Consider the following 14,743-nt stretch of genomic DNA (forward strand, 5'->3'; position numbering starts at 1 on the left):
ACGCAATTCGGCCATTTCTTGGCCACCTTTATGTTCATCACATTGTCTCAAAGTTACTCAGGGCCAAGATGTGACCAATAGAAAATTAAAACTTTAAATGAAGTGAGTTTTCTAAAATTGTGTGAAATAGACATAGGCTACTTTGATTCCATAGCTACGACGTGGCTCTGGAAAAAACTGCTGTTTCTTTTTAAGACCATCTGGGCTGAAACAATTTATTTTAAATGCAGCCCCTATATCTATATAACACGCTTACTTTATAATTAATCCACGGCATAAAAACGCCCATGATGAAGATTGCAACCACCGGTCCTGCAAAAAGTCCACTAATCGTGAGCCCAATACCCAGAATATTTGATGACATCAGAGACACCAAGTATGCCAATATCATCACCAATGTGCCGAAGAAGAACGCTGAAAAACACTCGCAATTCGGAGTGAATACGCACAAGGCATATTACCGCGCCATCATACTTAAAGCCTTGCTTATCCAAATGCTCCGATTCTGTGACATGTTCGGCCACCAGACGGCAACGAAATCAGAATATGCCATGGCAGATAATGCATTGATGCCCGAAGATACGGAGCTGAATGGAATAACACGAAATCAATGAAACTACGAATGTTTATGATATACGCTCACTCCAAATAATCGCGTGGAATAAGCCGTTGAAAGCAACTGGGATATAAATTTAGTATTTAATAACCACGACTGATAAATGCGCGCTCACGTGATATAGTGGATGTTTGGGCTTGTCACGTATGTGGGTTTTCCACAGTGAATCAGGGTCCTGTGATCCTCAACATTGTATGGCTGGGACCTGTATCAAACGCCTTGGAGTTGGAGCCGGAGACCCGAAGCCGCTCATTTTCACCGGAGATGGGTCCGGAGCAGAGGTGGTCAAAGTAGTCAACAAAGCTACTAGAAGTAGAAGTAGCGACGAAAAATCTACTCAAGTACGAGTAGAAGTACTTCTTCCATAGGCAACCTAAAACTACTTGAAGTAGAAGTAGAATTGACTGACTTTAAATCTACTGAAGTAAGTAAGTAGTTGTGAAAACGATCCTAATTCGTGCACATGGATTGTCAAAAGGTGCAAATTGAACTATGCGAAAAGTGCCGAGCTCGATTCATATTGATGCATATTAGGAGGTATCCAATTTTCGACAGCATAAGCATTCGTCACCATCATGGGATGAAAATGATAGTATTGATATGGAAATGCGATAGTAATCCTCTGTTTTCTCGAACAGCACGTTTTCGAAAATATCAAGGTATGGCGCCCTCCCCCATATTATAAGGCACGTAGTTTAGCAGTACGGAGAAGTTGTTTAGGATAGGGTGTAAACACTTTGCGCGATTAGTAAACGTTAATAAAAAATATGTCGTACCGTAAAAATGCCATATTGTGTAACTATATTTCCGGCAATTAAAGGCATTACCACACTTGCTTTTATACTTTAACATGTATGTTATCCAGACAAAAGAATTGATATTAATTAGAGCTCAAAATATATGATACTGGGAATTTAAAGTGTAATATAAATACTACTTCTAAACGCAGAACGTCTATTTCATGTCTTTAGTCCAGAAAGTTTCAGAGGTGGTATGCTAAAACAGCTTTAAAACTAAAAAAAAGTCAGAGTCCACTTTTCCAGATTAGGACACGCCATGGACAATGGACAATGGACATAGACATGCTAGATTACGATATGATAAGTAATTGCTAAATTGCGAAACATCAGTTTAAAACGTTGTGATGAGCCATATATACTGTGATGAAATATTTCATATGGGCGACAATGTGGTGTGAACGGAACCACGCCAACCCGCTATGTATATTATATTCACCGATACTTTCGTAAAATCATATACTGGTAACTCCGTGTCAACTGCGCGCGAACCGCGACGAAAATTCTGGTATTTACTCAACTTTTATGAAAATTAAATGTTAATACTCCGTGCAAACAGCCCCGAAATTCCTCAGGCTGTCTTCCTGATTTGAGGATCGAACTACTTCTACTTGACAAACTGAAAATAGCGAGAAGTAAGTAAGTAGATCACAAAATATTATGAAGTAGAAGTAGAAGTAGCGAAAATCAGATATACTTGAGTAAGTACCAGAAGTAGAGGAAAAATACTTGAGTACTTCGAAAAAGTAGAAGTACTTCGTTACTGACCACCTCTGGTCCGGAGTCGGCGCTATATGGGTAATTCAAATGGAGCCGGAGCAACACAGCCGGACTCAGTTGTTTAAAGAATAGCTCCGGTTCCGATGTCTTTCATAGGATATTATTCTACTATTATTAGCTGAATTCACATAATTCAACCGCAACCATTCACAAAATTCGAAACTGTTGCCTCTTTAGGTCGCCATTCAAACTAACCACATTGGTGGTGAATTGACAGCAGAACAGTGAGATGGTGGATGCCAGTTCAAAGAGAACCCAACTTTGTTGGTCGTTCGGCATCCCGCCCCTATCTGTTCATTACATCGCATTAGGCGTCTTGCATATCGCATTGTACATTGTGTGTGTGTCTGTGTGTGTGAGTGAGTGTGTGTGTGTGTGTGTGTGTGTTTGGCAGATGAAAATATAACCTGTCCATTGATTGATTTATCTGCGAGCAGTATCTGTATAACCAGCCACTATAAATACCCTATTTTGGTATAATCATTGATCCTATAAACCAGTGGTTGCCAAAGTTGGCGATATCACCGCTCAGTGGGCGATTTTGAGAAACAATGGACAAAATGCCAAAGGGGTGACAGGTGGGCGAAATTGTTAGAACGTCCAGTGAGATATATTTAACTATCATGCCCAAAATATGCACTTGAAGACGGCTTATTCTGCACATGATGCTCTCAAGGGTCACCTCCCGGCAAGTAGAGACGCGGAAACCGGTTTTCCGAGCACCTACCCGGAAAAATGATTTGTTTTTTAGTCAATTAAAAAGCGATCGAAGTGAGGTGAATATATGTCCTGTTTATATGTCCTCATTTTCGGATCCGTAAATACAGGGGGAGGGGGCGAAAATTTGTGCCTAGCTTGATAAGGGTGTGATGAGTCGTAAAAGGTTGGGAACCCCTGCTATAAGCCATCCTAATATGGACACAATGCATGCAGATGTCTGTTGTATCAGTGCAACTATACCTTAAGGTTCCACAAAACGCTGCTGAAACAAAGAGTCCAGCCATGCCAGGCACATCGCGGAATATGTTGACCGCCATGTACGGAACAACTTGGTCGCCTTTGGATACTTTCTTCAAAAGCAACGGGTCGCATCCTTCATAGTACGCATACACGGTCAAGCCAATCAGCGTGGCGAATATGTTCATTAGAGCCAACGGGATAAAACTTGATGCAACAGCTCTGTAATGCAGCGTACAGTGCTGTTAAGAAAATGTTTAGTTACCAATTTAGGGATGTTGTGAACCTATGAAACGTTCAGGTTCGTGTGACCGCCAACCTTTTTGAAAGGTTCAGTGTGAACGCGAACGCGAACGCGAACCTCATGACGGCACGTGACGTCATATTGCTAATTCCAACCCTACATTTCAGTGCAGTGATAGCCTACCAAGGGTGGGCAAACCTGGTTCATGCGCGAGCCGCATATCAAAAATCTTAGTTTTGAAAGAGCCGCAACACGAATATTCAAAAATACGAATTTATTACGTCACAATATAATGTAGGCTATCTAATGAAGTTTTTTTATTGTGTGGTGATGTGGTGCATCCCCACCTGGGCTACAAAGTGTCTGATATCACGCTGATATGACGTCAAAGCTGAGTGAATAAATTCCCGTAAGTGCTGCTGAGCATTTAAGGAAAATTTCAGCTCGGGGATCTTATTGCTCCGTAAATATGTCTTTGTTGGGTAACTCGTGGTAAAGTTTTATTGTTTGGTTTGATATTCACGCTTCAAATTACTAGCTTTGTAATTATTGAGCGAATCTTGACAGATAAGGCACAGTGGCTTTTCCGTTATCACTGAATGAAAAACTCTTCGTCCCATTCCATTTTAAAAGTTCTATTATACTGCTCATACTTTCTTTTATTACAATTATATCTCTCAATGACATTTCCCTGACCAAACTCAGCATTTATTGCTAGCCTTTACAATATAAATGATCGTGACCCACGCAATCGCGATCAATTTAACAAGCTCATTGTTGAACACAATGATTTATCATTGATTGATAACCACCCATCATTGTTGCGGGTGGAACATTTATGTGAGCTCGATGCGAGAGTTCAATTGCAAAGTTTTAACCCTGTGGTGCCACCTTCCACTAAATCAGTGGTTCTAAAACTTCTTCAGACACGTCCCCATTTATGATAGTGAAAAATTTCGCGCCCCCTAATCGTCATATCGCAAAATGCAACCAGAATGCTAGCAATCCCAACGGATGGTTTGATGGCATGGAAGGTTATGACTGTTGATGAGTAAATTCTCAAATATGAAATTCGAACTATAGCGCGGAGTGCGAAAATAATTCAGTTGACCGCAGCTTCGCGCCCGCCTTCAGATGCTTTTACGTTGCCCCTCCCCCCTTCCGAAAGGAGGCGCGGCCCCCAGTTTGAGAACCACTGCTCTAAATTATAAAACGGTAAATCGCAAGCAAGGAAGCAACAGGAAAACAATACGCTTATTTTTAATACCTATGTGATAGAATGTATCAATTTGTAATCAGGTTCAACATCTCTAGCAAAATTGCAATCATTAAAAAGCCACAATCAAAGGTTCAAAGGGCCGCATGCGGCTCGCACCTCTGACGTTTTGAACGTCGCCAAATGCATCAACTCGGGCAATCAAATGATATAATAATCCCATGAAATCAATGTCTTCCGTCGCTTTGCCAACAACTTCGACGAGGACTTTCAAGAGAATATAAGCTCACGCTTTAACGGTCTAGCCTCTAGCTAGGCCATACCTGACAATGTATTCAGCGTCTGAGTAGCGTTAAGCTGATATCGAGCAAAGTGTAAAACGGGTTTCTATACTTGCTACCGATATTAATTAACCAATTAATATTAACAAGTTATACAGCAGTAGAAAACACCCCGATCGCACGGATTTTGTTTTATGATACAATAAACGTAAGAAATAGAGATTTTTTACATCAGACAACGATATCAATGTCGACCCCATGAAATTATTGCGTTGTCTACAAAAACGATGCAAAACAAATTTCAGGCAATTCCAACGCATTCCCACCTTCAATGCTATTTATGCATATCCAAAAGTTTCAACGGCAATAACTTCTCTTCTACTGGTTAAAAGTAACGAGAAATTGTAATGCAACTTTTAGGCAACTTCACAATTTCATGGGGTTGACAGTAAAATTTGAAAAAAAAGTTCTTGAATTTTTATAATATGTGCAAAAATATCAATTAGCTATGCAGCCACTTCAGCTGGTTGGAATTGAGTCAAATTTGTTGTGAAGCGTTTTTAGGCAACCTAACCGCTGAACCAGTGACTCTCCGGAATCCGGAAAAAAAAAGTTATTTTTGAACAACCCTAGTGCCCAGTAACGGTATTACTACCACACATCAACTAAAATAGGAATGTATCATGAACCCCGGACCGTCCAGCTGAAGCCACACTTTCAAAGTACTTACACTACATATCAACCAGAAATATTCAATAAGATCAGGTGCGTAAAATTATGAGACATGATGTAGGACAGAGAGTGACTGACTCACATTCTAGCTTTTCGCACAGTCTTACAGGAAAGCCATCTCTGCACGTATGCTTGACTGCAGATGAGCGCGTGATATGCATTGACTGATATCCCGAAAATCATGCTCCATACGGTGTACTTTATTCTGGGATCTGGATCCGTTCTGTAATACGTTAAATATTAGTTTACATATACGCCAAATCTAGTTAAATTAAGTCCAAAATAGTTGAGTTATTCTCCTTATAGGCTGCCGCAACAGTGTCCGTGCCCGTGTCTCAGGGATCGGTACCGGCACTGAATTTTAACGCCAGTATCAGGGTTTTACGTTACTTTTGCTTTAACACCTGATGAAGGAGCGGCGCACCGAAAGCTCGTGTAACTAATAAAGTTATATTCATTCGCAAGTGGACGTTAAATATACGGCGTGAAAGCTGCCAAGGTGTAGGTGGTCCCTATCGCCTGTATTTCTGTACTTCCACACTTTTCATTCGCGAGGACAGCACGTGAGTTTCGTTTACTTAGCATATCTAAGCGCTAGCTCATGGACGTGGAAATATATTTCTCAATATGAATAGGTCGTTTCCATTCTGACATCTTGTTATTTTTGAACTGCTATAGCTAGGGCGAATATAACAATATAAATTGGTTTCTATGATGTTTTTATTCAGAGTACCTGAAAAGAGTCATTCTTCCTCCTCGTTGCATTGCTTCTTCAACCGCACGAAATCCTCCGAGGTAGCCGAGGGCGAGAATGAACATCGCGAGCATTCCGGCTATCATCACAAACGCTTGTATTACGTCAGCCCAAATGACAGCTTTCATGCCGCCCTGTATATAGAAAGCATATAGTTAAAGCGACTATGGCGGACATTGGGTAATATGGGCATGAATGCTTACCAGGGAAGTGTACACGGTACACGTTATGCTTGTCAAGGCTATGGTCCATCTGAGATCAAGTGGCGTTACTGTGTACAAGGCGAGAGCAGGCAGAAAAGTGGCTACGGCCATAAATATGGTCTGGAAAAAAAGGGAATGAATTGTGAGCAACAGTGAACAATGAGCATCCACAGCAGTTAATATTGAGTTAGCTACCACCTATCAGTGTTGGAATCACTTGAGTCATGACTTGAGCAAGACATATAGATTATAGGTCGCATTTTTCACTGAAGCAGCTGATTCGTGGAATATTAGGTCGAAGCCTGTATGAGTACAAGCTTGGTATTCGTTTTTGCGAGTAGGCCTACTTCCTTATAAAATCTGTTGCAATTTCTTCACATACTTGAATTGATTTTACCATGCAACAAAATACTTTAGATCAGCAAGTATAGGAGATTCTCGTTATAACAGTCTATTTCTGTGATTGGTGGATAACTGTATGATCGAAGCTGTCACTCGTAATTGGTTGTGTTCATACGTGAAATTTTTATTTGTCAATTTATACGGCTTCGTTAGACTAATCTCATGGAAGGCATATGGTAGCGAGAAGCGACCTGTAAACAACTGTTTATATCTGTTTTGCGAGCGTCGGCCTCCCCGATATTGTAAATCTAATATGACGTAGGTTACCGAAGATCCCGGCACACCTAATCAACCCTCCTATGTGATTTAAATAGAACGAACATAGCGTACGCGTTTATATAACTCGTCAGGAGTAGCAGGATTAAATTGTACCTCATAGATGTGTAAATATAAGTGGTAGGTGTATTGCATCATATCAATTTGTTTCGACTTCTCGAGGTTTCTTATTCGGTCCTCTCTATCTTAAAAATTGCGGACTGGAGGTATACGCGAAGCGACACGGCGCCATTCTAAAGTAATGGTTAACTCTATATTTAGTAACACAGATATTGAGTTTAATATGGGGACTACCACCCTCGCAAAAACTGCGATAAAAAATAAGTCAAAATCACATTAAGTTACAGAAATAAGTTTAATTGTAATCGCAATTACAAGATAAAAGTATATTCATAGAATCGGTTTAGGCTGTTAGGACATATATGACTTAACGATGTACAGGATAGCGTCAAGATAGCGTAAACCGACAAGATAGCGTAATGGTGAAGCGTCCGGCTTCTTGGTCGGTACTCGGTAGGTCGCGGGTTCGATACCCAGCAGGGTCAGACCAAAGAACTGATTAGTGACGCTAATATCCATGACTTCCCCGCTTGACGCATTGTGATGGTATGGCGGGGTGGTGCAAGACTTAGAAAGCCGTACAAGGCTATATATGCATCTTCCTTGTCCAGCAGGATATGCTTATTGACATAATTCATTCAAATCATTTTAGGACCAGATGCATAGTAAGCCCTCAGATTTTGCATCGCTTACTCTACGATCGGCTCAAGATCAGTGTTTATTTGGGCGGGAGTGGACTGGAAAATGTGGCTTCGGTCCTGGTTATAACTTACAACACCCAACCACACACTTCTAAAGCTGAACCGGATCGTGACCACCTCTAGTCGATAGACAAAGCTTTGCAATTGTGGCGTCATATTGATCCACAATGTGCTCAAACCTCATCTGAAATCCGCTAGTGGGCGCCAAAGAGCATCCGGAATTTGTGTTACAAAAATATGGTAACCCTACTCTACATATTCGTTTCTCGATTCAGAATAAATGACGACTCACTCTAGGAAAAATGGACCTACCGTGCTCAGTATCTCGAGTCCCGATACAATCCTTCTGACATATCTGTGAAAGCGCATTTCCAGATACTGAAAGAAATCAAAGGAATGACCTTGCAAATGATTTATAATTTAGATGGAAGACCGATCGTGCCTACCTCGAACACGCTCAGCACCTTAAGTCTATGAAACAGCGGAATGTGGTAAGCAATGGCGATAAAGTCAATGATAAGTACGACCAACGGGTGCCAGCCAAATGCGTTCCCATGAAGATATACATCCGCTGGAACGCCGATTACGGTCACCGCTGAAATGTAGGAGACTGATATGGAGACAGCAACTGCTACCTGGAAAACGATGTTTCGTATAGATCAGGGGTTCCCAACATGTGAACCATGTGAAAATTTGAAAAAAAAATCATCTAGAAGTCCACTCCACGATGACAAAAAAAATAAATTGAAATTTATTAAAAATACAGCGATGGGCTACTTCTTGATCTTGAATTTACTTTCTTCGCGTAACAAAACTAAGCAAATTTGAATGAAATTGCCGTGGCATTGCTGTTGGCTTTCACATCAATATATCATTGTGAATGTGGGTTTCAACAATGTTTCTCCTGAAGACAAAGGATACTATATTGCCTTGGATATTCAAAATGACATATGGCTGCGGCTTTCCGGGAAACGCAACAACTTCGTCGCGATTTGCGGCGGGTTACTAAACATTTACTGACCGGTGATATTTTCCTCTCGCCAAAATAGTAATTTTCAGTCGATTTCTTCTTTCTATCGCGGAAAGCAAAGATTCCTCCAACTCCAAGTGATAAGGCGATAAATCCTACATAAAATTGAATTCATCAGCTGAATATGAACAATCGTGAATACAATAATCCCGGTACCACCATCTTTGAGGGACCGTTATCCATCACGCTTGCAACCAGGGCTTTGGAGCCGGAGCCGGAGCCCGGAGCCGGAGCCGGAGCCCCGGAGCCGTGCATTTTTACCGGAGCTGGAGCCGGAGTCGGAGCCGGAGCTGGAGCCAGTTATTTGAGGGGTAGCTCCGGCTCCGACGTGTTTCATAAGTTGCTATTATATATGAAACAACCATATCTGCTGAGTTCACATAATTCAACAGCATGCCTTCGTGAAATTAAGAATCTTTTCCTCTTTGGCGCTACCTTTTCCTACTAAACATGTTCCTGGGGATTTAACAGCAGAGCAGTCGTATGTACAATGTTCAATTTTCATACATGAATGCCGAACATCGGTATGCGAAATATGCCTGTGAATATTGTGGGCATTCGGCATACCCGCAATTTCATCATCAGCACAACCTTGTTGGCAATTGTATACGGTTCGAAAATAATGATCACTATGTATTTTCGTTGCACATGTCGATATGACGGGCACGAGCCGAGAAATTCCATCTCATCGTTGCTATGAATCGGATGAGCAAATACTCGTTTTATCGTGACCGGCTTGCCGAGCATTAAATTTGGTAAAACGGGTATCAATCGAAAGCTGACTCTGCACTGATTACGAAAATATAAATTTTATTCCGCTCGCGGCCCTGGAACCCCTACAATCAGCTTCGAATTGTTCATTGTTATGGAGATTGGCATTGAGACGCAACAATGCTGGCTGGCTCTTTTGCTATTCTCTCGTTTCGCCAGACAGCATTGTTGCGTCCCGATGCCAATCCCAAATTTTATGCCCGGCAAGCCGGTCAAAAATGACAGTCAAATTGCCTGTAGCCAAATGGAAATTGTGACGTGAATCAATTTCACTGAGGCCTGAGATTTGCTGTGTCAACACCATACAGTACACTATGGTCAAACCATTGGCCAGCATTTGGTACGAATCGAATTTCTATTGACCACGTCGTTATATCCCCCCATATTGCTCTTACCACAGTTGCAGTTGAATAATAATCGCATATTTAAAAATTGAATTGAGCTGTATGGCTTAATGTTAACGAGTACAGGATCAGTGTCAAAACGCCGCATCAGAATTTTAATGTGTACAACAGCAATGGCACGGAATAAAGTGCGATCTAGTGCAACTATGATGTAATCGACAATTGACAAGTATTCATTATGTCATCACAAGCTGGCACGGCGGCACCTATGTCTTCGTTGCTGCATCCGATGTTACTGACGGCTGACAGACTCTTGATTACTATAGATGACTAACCTAGGGGTAAATTAGTAATCTATATAGACCAGAGGTGGCCAACCTTTTTGGCTAAAGGGCCGCATGAAATTGACGAACGAGTGCGTTGCCCACTAGCCGCGCCAGGCGCGTAAAATCTTCGAAGTTACCATTATTATTACTTGGGTATATTGCTGGTCGACTGTCGACCGCCCGCTGGGCTCAGTTTGCGAGGACAGGGCTATTCGGCATCTGGACATATCGGTATCGAAAATTTCCGCTAATATACGACAATCATTTTGTTCCTACATATCATCGTCGACGATCTTTCTGCGAGCACAAACGCGAAAGTACTTTCTCCCGTAATTGCGAATAATCTATAGTTAGACTCAATCGGCTAAATCGGGCGTTTTTTTCATTTTCAGGTGGGGGTAGGCTACAAATAATGAAATCGTGGGACAATTAAACACGCGAAGCGTGAAGAAAAATGTTCCTACTTTTTTAGTTGACTGTAATGTACGACGATTTACTAAAATGTGACTGGACCCTGGATCTGCCAATGCGTCGGAACTGATATTTTAGTCATCAACATCCCAAGTGTCGCGGCCAGACTAATCATATTTTTGGTTGGTCTTGCAAGTTCCCAATCTGAGCAATTCAATTTTGATAATATAATGGTAAATTAGCTTGCGGGCCACCAAAAACCTTCTCGTCGGTCCCATATGGCCCGCAGGCAGCGGGTTACCCACCCCTGATATAGACACACCTTCGATAGTTTACAGGGCCGGAGCCGGAGCAGTGGTAATAATGCGGCTCCGGAGCTGGAGCCGGAGCTAATGTATGATAAAAAAAAGCTCCGGAGCAGGAGCTGGAGCAATGCAAATTTACGGCTGCTCCAAAGCCCTGCTTGCAACGCAGCGTTGCGGTCCTAAGTGGCAGACCCTCGTCTATAGTCGTGTTTAGATGGATTGAGAGTTTGCCCGGATGAACACTGTTGATTACAAATTTTCTGAGTCACTCTGTCCTAATTTCACTGTTGAACTGTACTTTGATCAAGGACGGTATAGCACTCGGGTAGCATTATCGCTAAGTGAACAGCGGTTCAGGCCTTATCATTGATTATTGTGATAATATTCGTCTACAACCGGCATTCTGTAATCTCTTATCACCTTTCTCGATCACAGCCAATAGCTGCTCACGAAATAGTAAAAGTCATTCGAAATAATCTAACATACGAAAATGGCGACTGCCAATGCATGATGACGATTAGCTGCCTTAATCACATGCAATTACTCTCCTATACTCCTCATAGATTGCGATCATTATTTGAATTTCTCTACGAAGCTAGTGATGATATATACCTAATCGGCAACTTACCAAAAAATAAGACGAAGTCGAACACTCCAAAATTCTCCTTCAAGCTCTCGACCATTTCGAAAGTGCAGCAAAATTTCCAATTTGCAATACGTTAACAACTTCCAATGTTCTACATTCCTAAACATGCAGTAAGCTGTAACGTGGTAGAAAATGATAACAAAATCAAGCATTGAGGCATACATATATAGCCTCAAGGCTACATCTTGTTTACTATAAGTATATGTATTTTTAATTAGTTCGTGCTTCAAGAATAGCAACTGGAGGCATCTTCCTAAATATTCCATTATTATGCAGGGTGCAAGTCTTTATGATGTTAAACTTGTGTAATCTGACTCCAGAAGGTTACTTGTAGGATTCGCTGTGATGTATCTTCCATTTCTAACGGCAGTGAATGACTTTGACTGACGTACAACAGAGTCTGTGATGTACGTGTACACCCGTAATTGATCACACTAACAACGTGATTCTGTTTCTGTCTCCCACGACTTGTAAATTTATTGACGCGTTCCAAAACGTAATGTCGAATGAATAAAAAAAGACTGAATGAATTTCTGTCTTCACTACTTGTAAGTTTTATTGAGCCAACGGCACCACAGTGAAAATGTCGGAATTGAATATGAAGGTATAGAATCAATGAATGAATTGATATTTACGTTGTATCACACAAATATATATACGTATTTCACCAGACACATATTATATCACATAACATGTCCTGTCGAGCTCTCATTTCCTGTATGACGTTTCGAGATACTGTCTGTGATAAGCATAACACGGCGTTACCAATATATTTCATTTCCTGTCGTGTTTCAAGATATTCTACCTACTTCATTCTATTTGTTATTACCAAATTAATTGTCGATTTCAATATTTGATACGTAGTACGAATTTCAAAACTCCAACTATCATAAATGTATGACACTGTCAACCTCTCCTATTATTTTGTATAGATTCATATGTATGTATTTGATATCTTATCTGCGAGATAAGTGAATTACTGTTTATGAAATTGGCCTATAGTATTTTCAAATCCAAATCCTGTTTGATTCCCGCCAACCCTCAGGCGGTATAAGTTGGATTTCAAGAATTCTAGATTAAGCTCAGGCCGCGTAGGCTATGCTATGACACCGACACTCTATACTCCGTTACTTCACGGGTGCCCAATGCGTTCATCGCGATTTACCACTCACCACACCAGTCGATCGTGGCGGTATAATAGCCTGGGAGCAGAATTACATACGCAAATCAATTGTCAGTTGTCACTTAGACTAGACAGAATAAAACAGCAACGGTACCAGTTATAACCAGAATTCCGTTGTCTTAGTCATATGATCTGCGCTATACAATGTGAATGTGACCAAAAAATAACACAAACAAAGAAATATTTCTTCAAAAATCATGATATGTGAGATCAATCTATAGGGCAGGGGCGGGCAACTTCTCCGGTCGGCTGGCCGGATATGGGAAATGAAATATTTGGCGGGCCGGATTACAGAATATATACACTAATTGTGTATTTATCCAAATATACAAGTAATAAATCGTATTTAATGTAAACTTTAGGATTAAACTATAGAGACCAAAAACAGTATTTAATGAATTTATTAACAGTAGCCGTTGAAGTCAATTAAGCATCTGTGGTCGGTCAAAGTTGCCAACAAGTTCTTTGAACTCTGGCTGCATGAGGTATGTAGAGACCCTTAGCAAAGATTCTGATTCTGATAATCATATGGAGACTATTTCTACGACAGATTACGTCAATTACCCCCTCCCCCTCGTTTGAGCTACAGAAAGAGTCAAATGACACTTATTATCTCATCACCGATGATTAGTGGGCTCAACTGTAACACACTTTCCGACGCTTTTTAATATTAGACACTGTCCCTTGCTATCATTTTCAAAAATTTCAATTCATGGGTGTTCTAAGACTGTTAAAAATGAGTGAAATGACTTGACAGAGACAGTGTCGTAATGAGATTGGCTTTGCTGCATGTGTTACGAGAACACGTTGAACATGAAGCGATTCAACATATGAAATGTCACAAGTTCACTTACAAGGAGTAATTTGGTGTGACGTTGGGAGATCAAGATAGATGCCGTGCACCGCAAACGGTCCCCCAGCATTGCGGTGAAACTTCGCGCTTATGGACTCAAGGTAAAATCTAAATGAAGCAATTTGTAATCCCCGTAGTTGTGTGCGAGCCGATGAGCCACCATGATGATTGGTATTTTTACATTGAATGAGATGTAAGGTTGTAACTAAAACAAGAAGTCATAGCACTTCCTCAACACGGACGCTGATTTACAGCGAATTACCCACACCCCTGAAATTCCAGTTGCAGCTTTACGTCCCTGCCAGATCTGACTTCGAATGATGCTACGATATAGGATGTAGTGGAAGACGAAGATGGCAATAATATATGCTGTAGCAAATGTATTAACACCGACTCCTCAACATTATTACGAATACAGAGTGAACCAAGATCAGCTAAACAACGAAGAAATTTACTTGGGTTGAGACGACAAAAGAAAGAAACTATGGGGATATGGCGTGGGAGTGGTGTTCACGAACGTCAATGAATCAAGGATAAGCATGAACGGAAAAGTTCAGTATCATCGCTTCCCCAAAAACCTGGTAAATATGAGGAACGAGGTTGAAGGGTTCTCCTGTAAATCAAATAAATGGAAAAGAGATATCATGATAATTGGGATGCTGGCATTATGACTGATTACTGCGAATCCGTCCCCATCAAAATCGTACAATGGGACTGTCCTGCCGATGACTTCAAGCTGTTTTGCGTTAATAACAGGAGTTGCATCAAGGAACTTCACTAATGCACATCCTGATATTGATACTTTTCTACGAGAAGATTTGACCCTTGTTAAACAAAATATTGCTTGCTTGTTTA

The 14,743-nt window shown here is 41.0% G+C and overlaps 1 protein-coding gene across 5 annotated transcripts in view; it reads right to left on the minus strand.

Moving 5' to 3' along the window:
* LOC145450913 (sodium-coupled monocarboxylate transporter 2-like) overlaps positions 1-11,973 on the minus strand; it is a 44,139-nt gene extending 32,166 nt beyond the window's left edge. For 2 of the 5 annotated variants that reach the window (XM_080329406.1, XM_080329407.1), the window contains exons 1-10: positions 11,835-11,973; positions 9,041-9,144; positions 8,466-8,654; positions 8,332-8,397; positions 6,581-6,700; positions 6,357-6,511; positions 5,706-5,846; positions 3,154-3,372; positions 475-587; positions 257-312 (exon numbers count right to left, since the gene is read on the minus strand). In XM_080329406.1, the coding sequence (XP_080185532.1) occupies positions 257-312; positions 475-587; positions 3,154-3,372; positions 5,706-5,846; positions 6,357-6,511; positions 6,581-6,700; positions 8,332-8,397; positions 8,466-8,654; positions 9,041-9,144; positions 11,835-11,889 (1,218 nt within the window). In that variant the 5' untranslated portion in view covers positions 11,890-11,973. Of the gene's footprint in view, positions 1-256; positions 415-474; positions 588-3,153; positions 3,373-5,705; positions 5,847-6,356; positions 6,512-6,580; positions 6,701-8,331; positions 8,398-8,465; positions 8,655-9,040; positions 9,145-11,834 lie in introns of all 5 variants that reach the window. The other 3 variants (XM_080329404.1, XM_080329405.1, XM_080329408.1) reach the window with 2 other exon arrangements.
* Between the last annotated feature and the right edge of the window lie 2,770 nt (positions 11,974-14,743).

Source organism: Botryllus schlosseri, chromosome 11 (genome assembly GCF_051294905.1).
Source record: "Botryllus schlosseri isolate E-star chromosome 11, Bs_hap1, whole genome shotgun sequence".
Taxonomy (NCBI): Eukaryota; Metazoa; Chordata; class Ascidiacea; order Stolidobranchia; family Styelidae; genus Botryllus; species Botryllus schlosseri.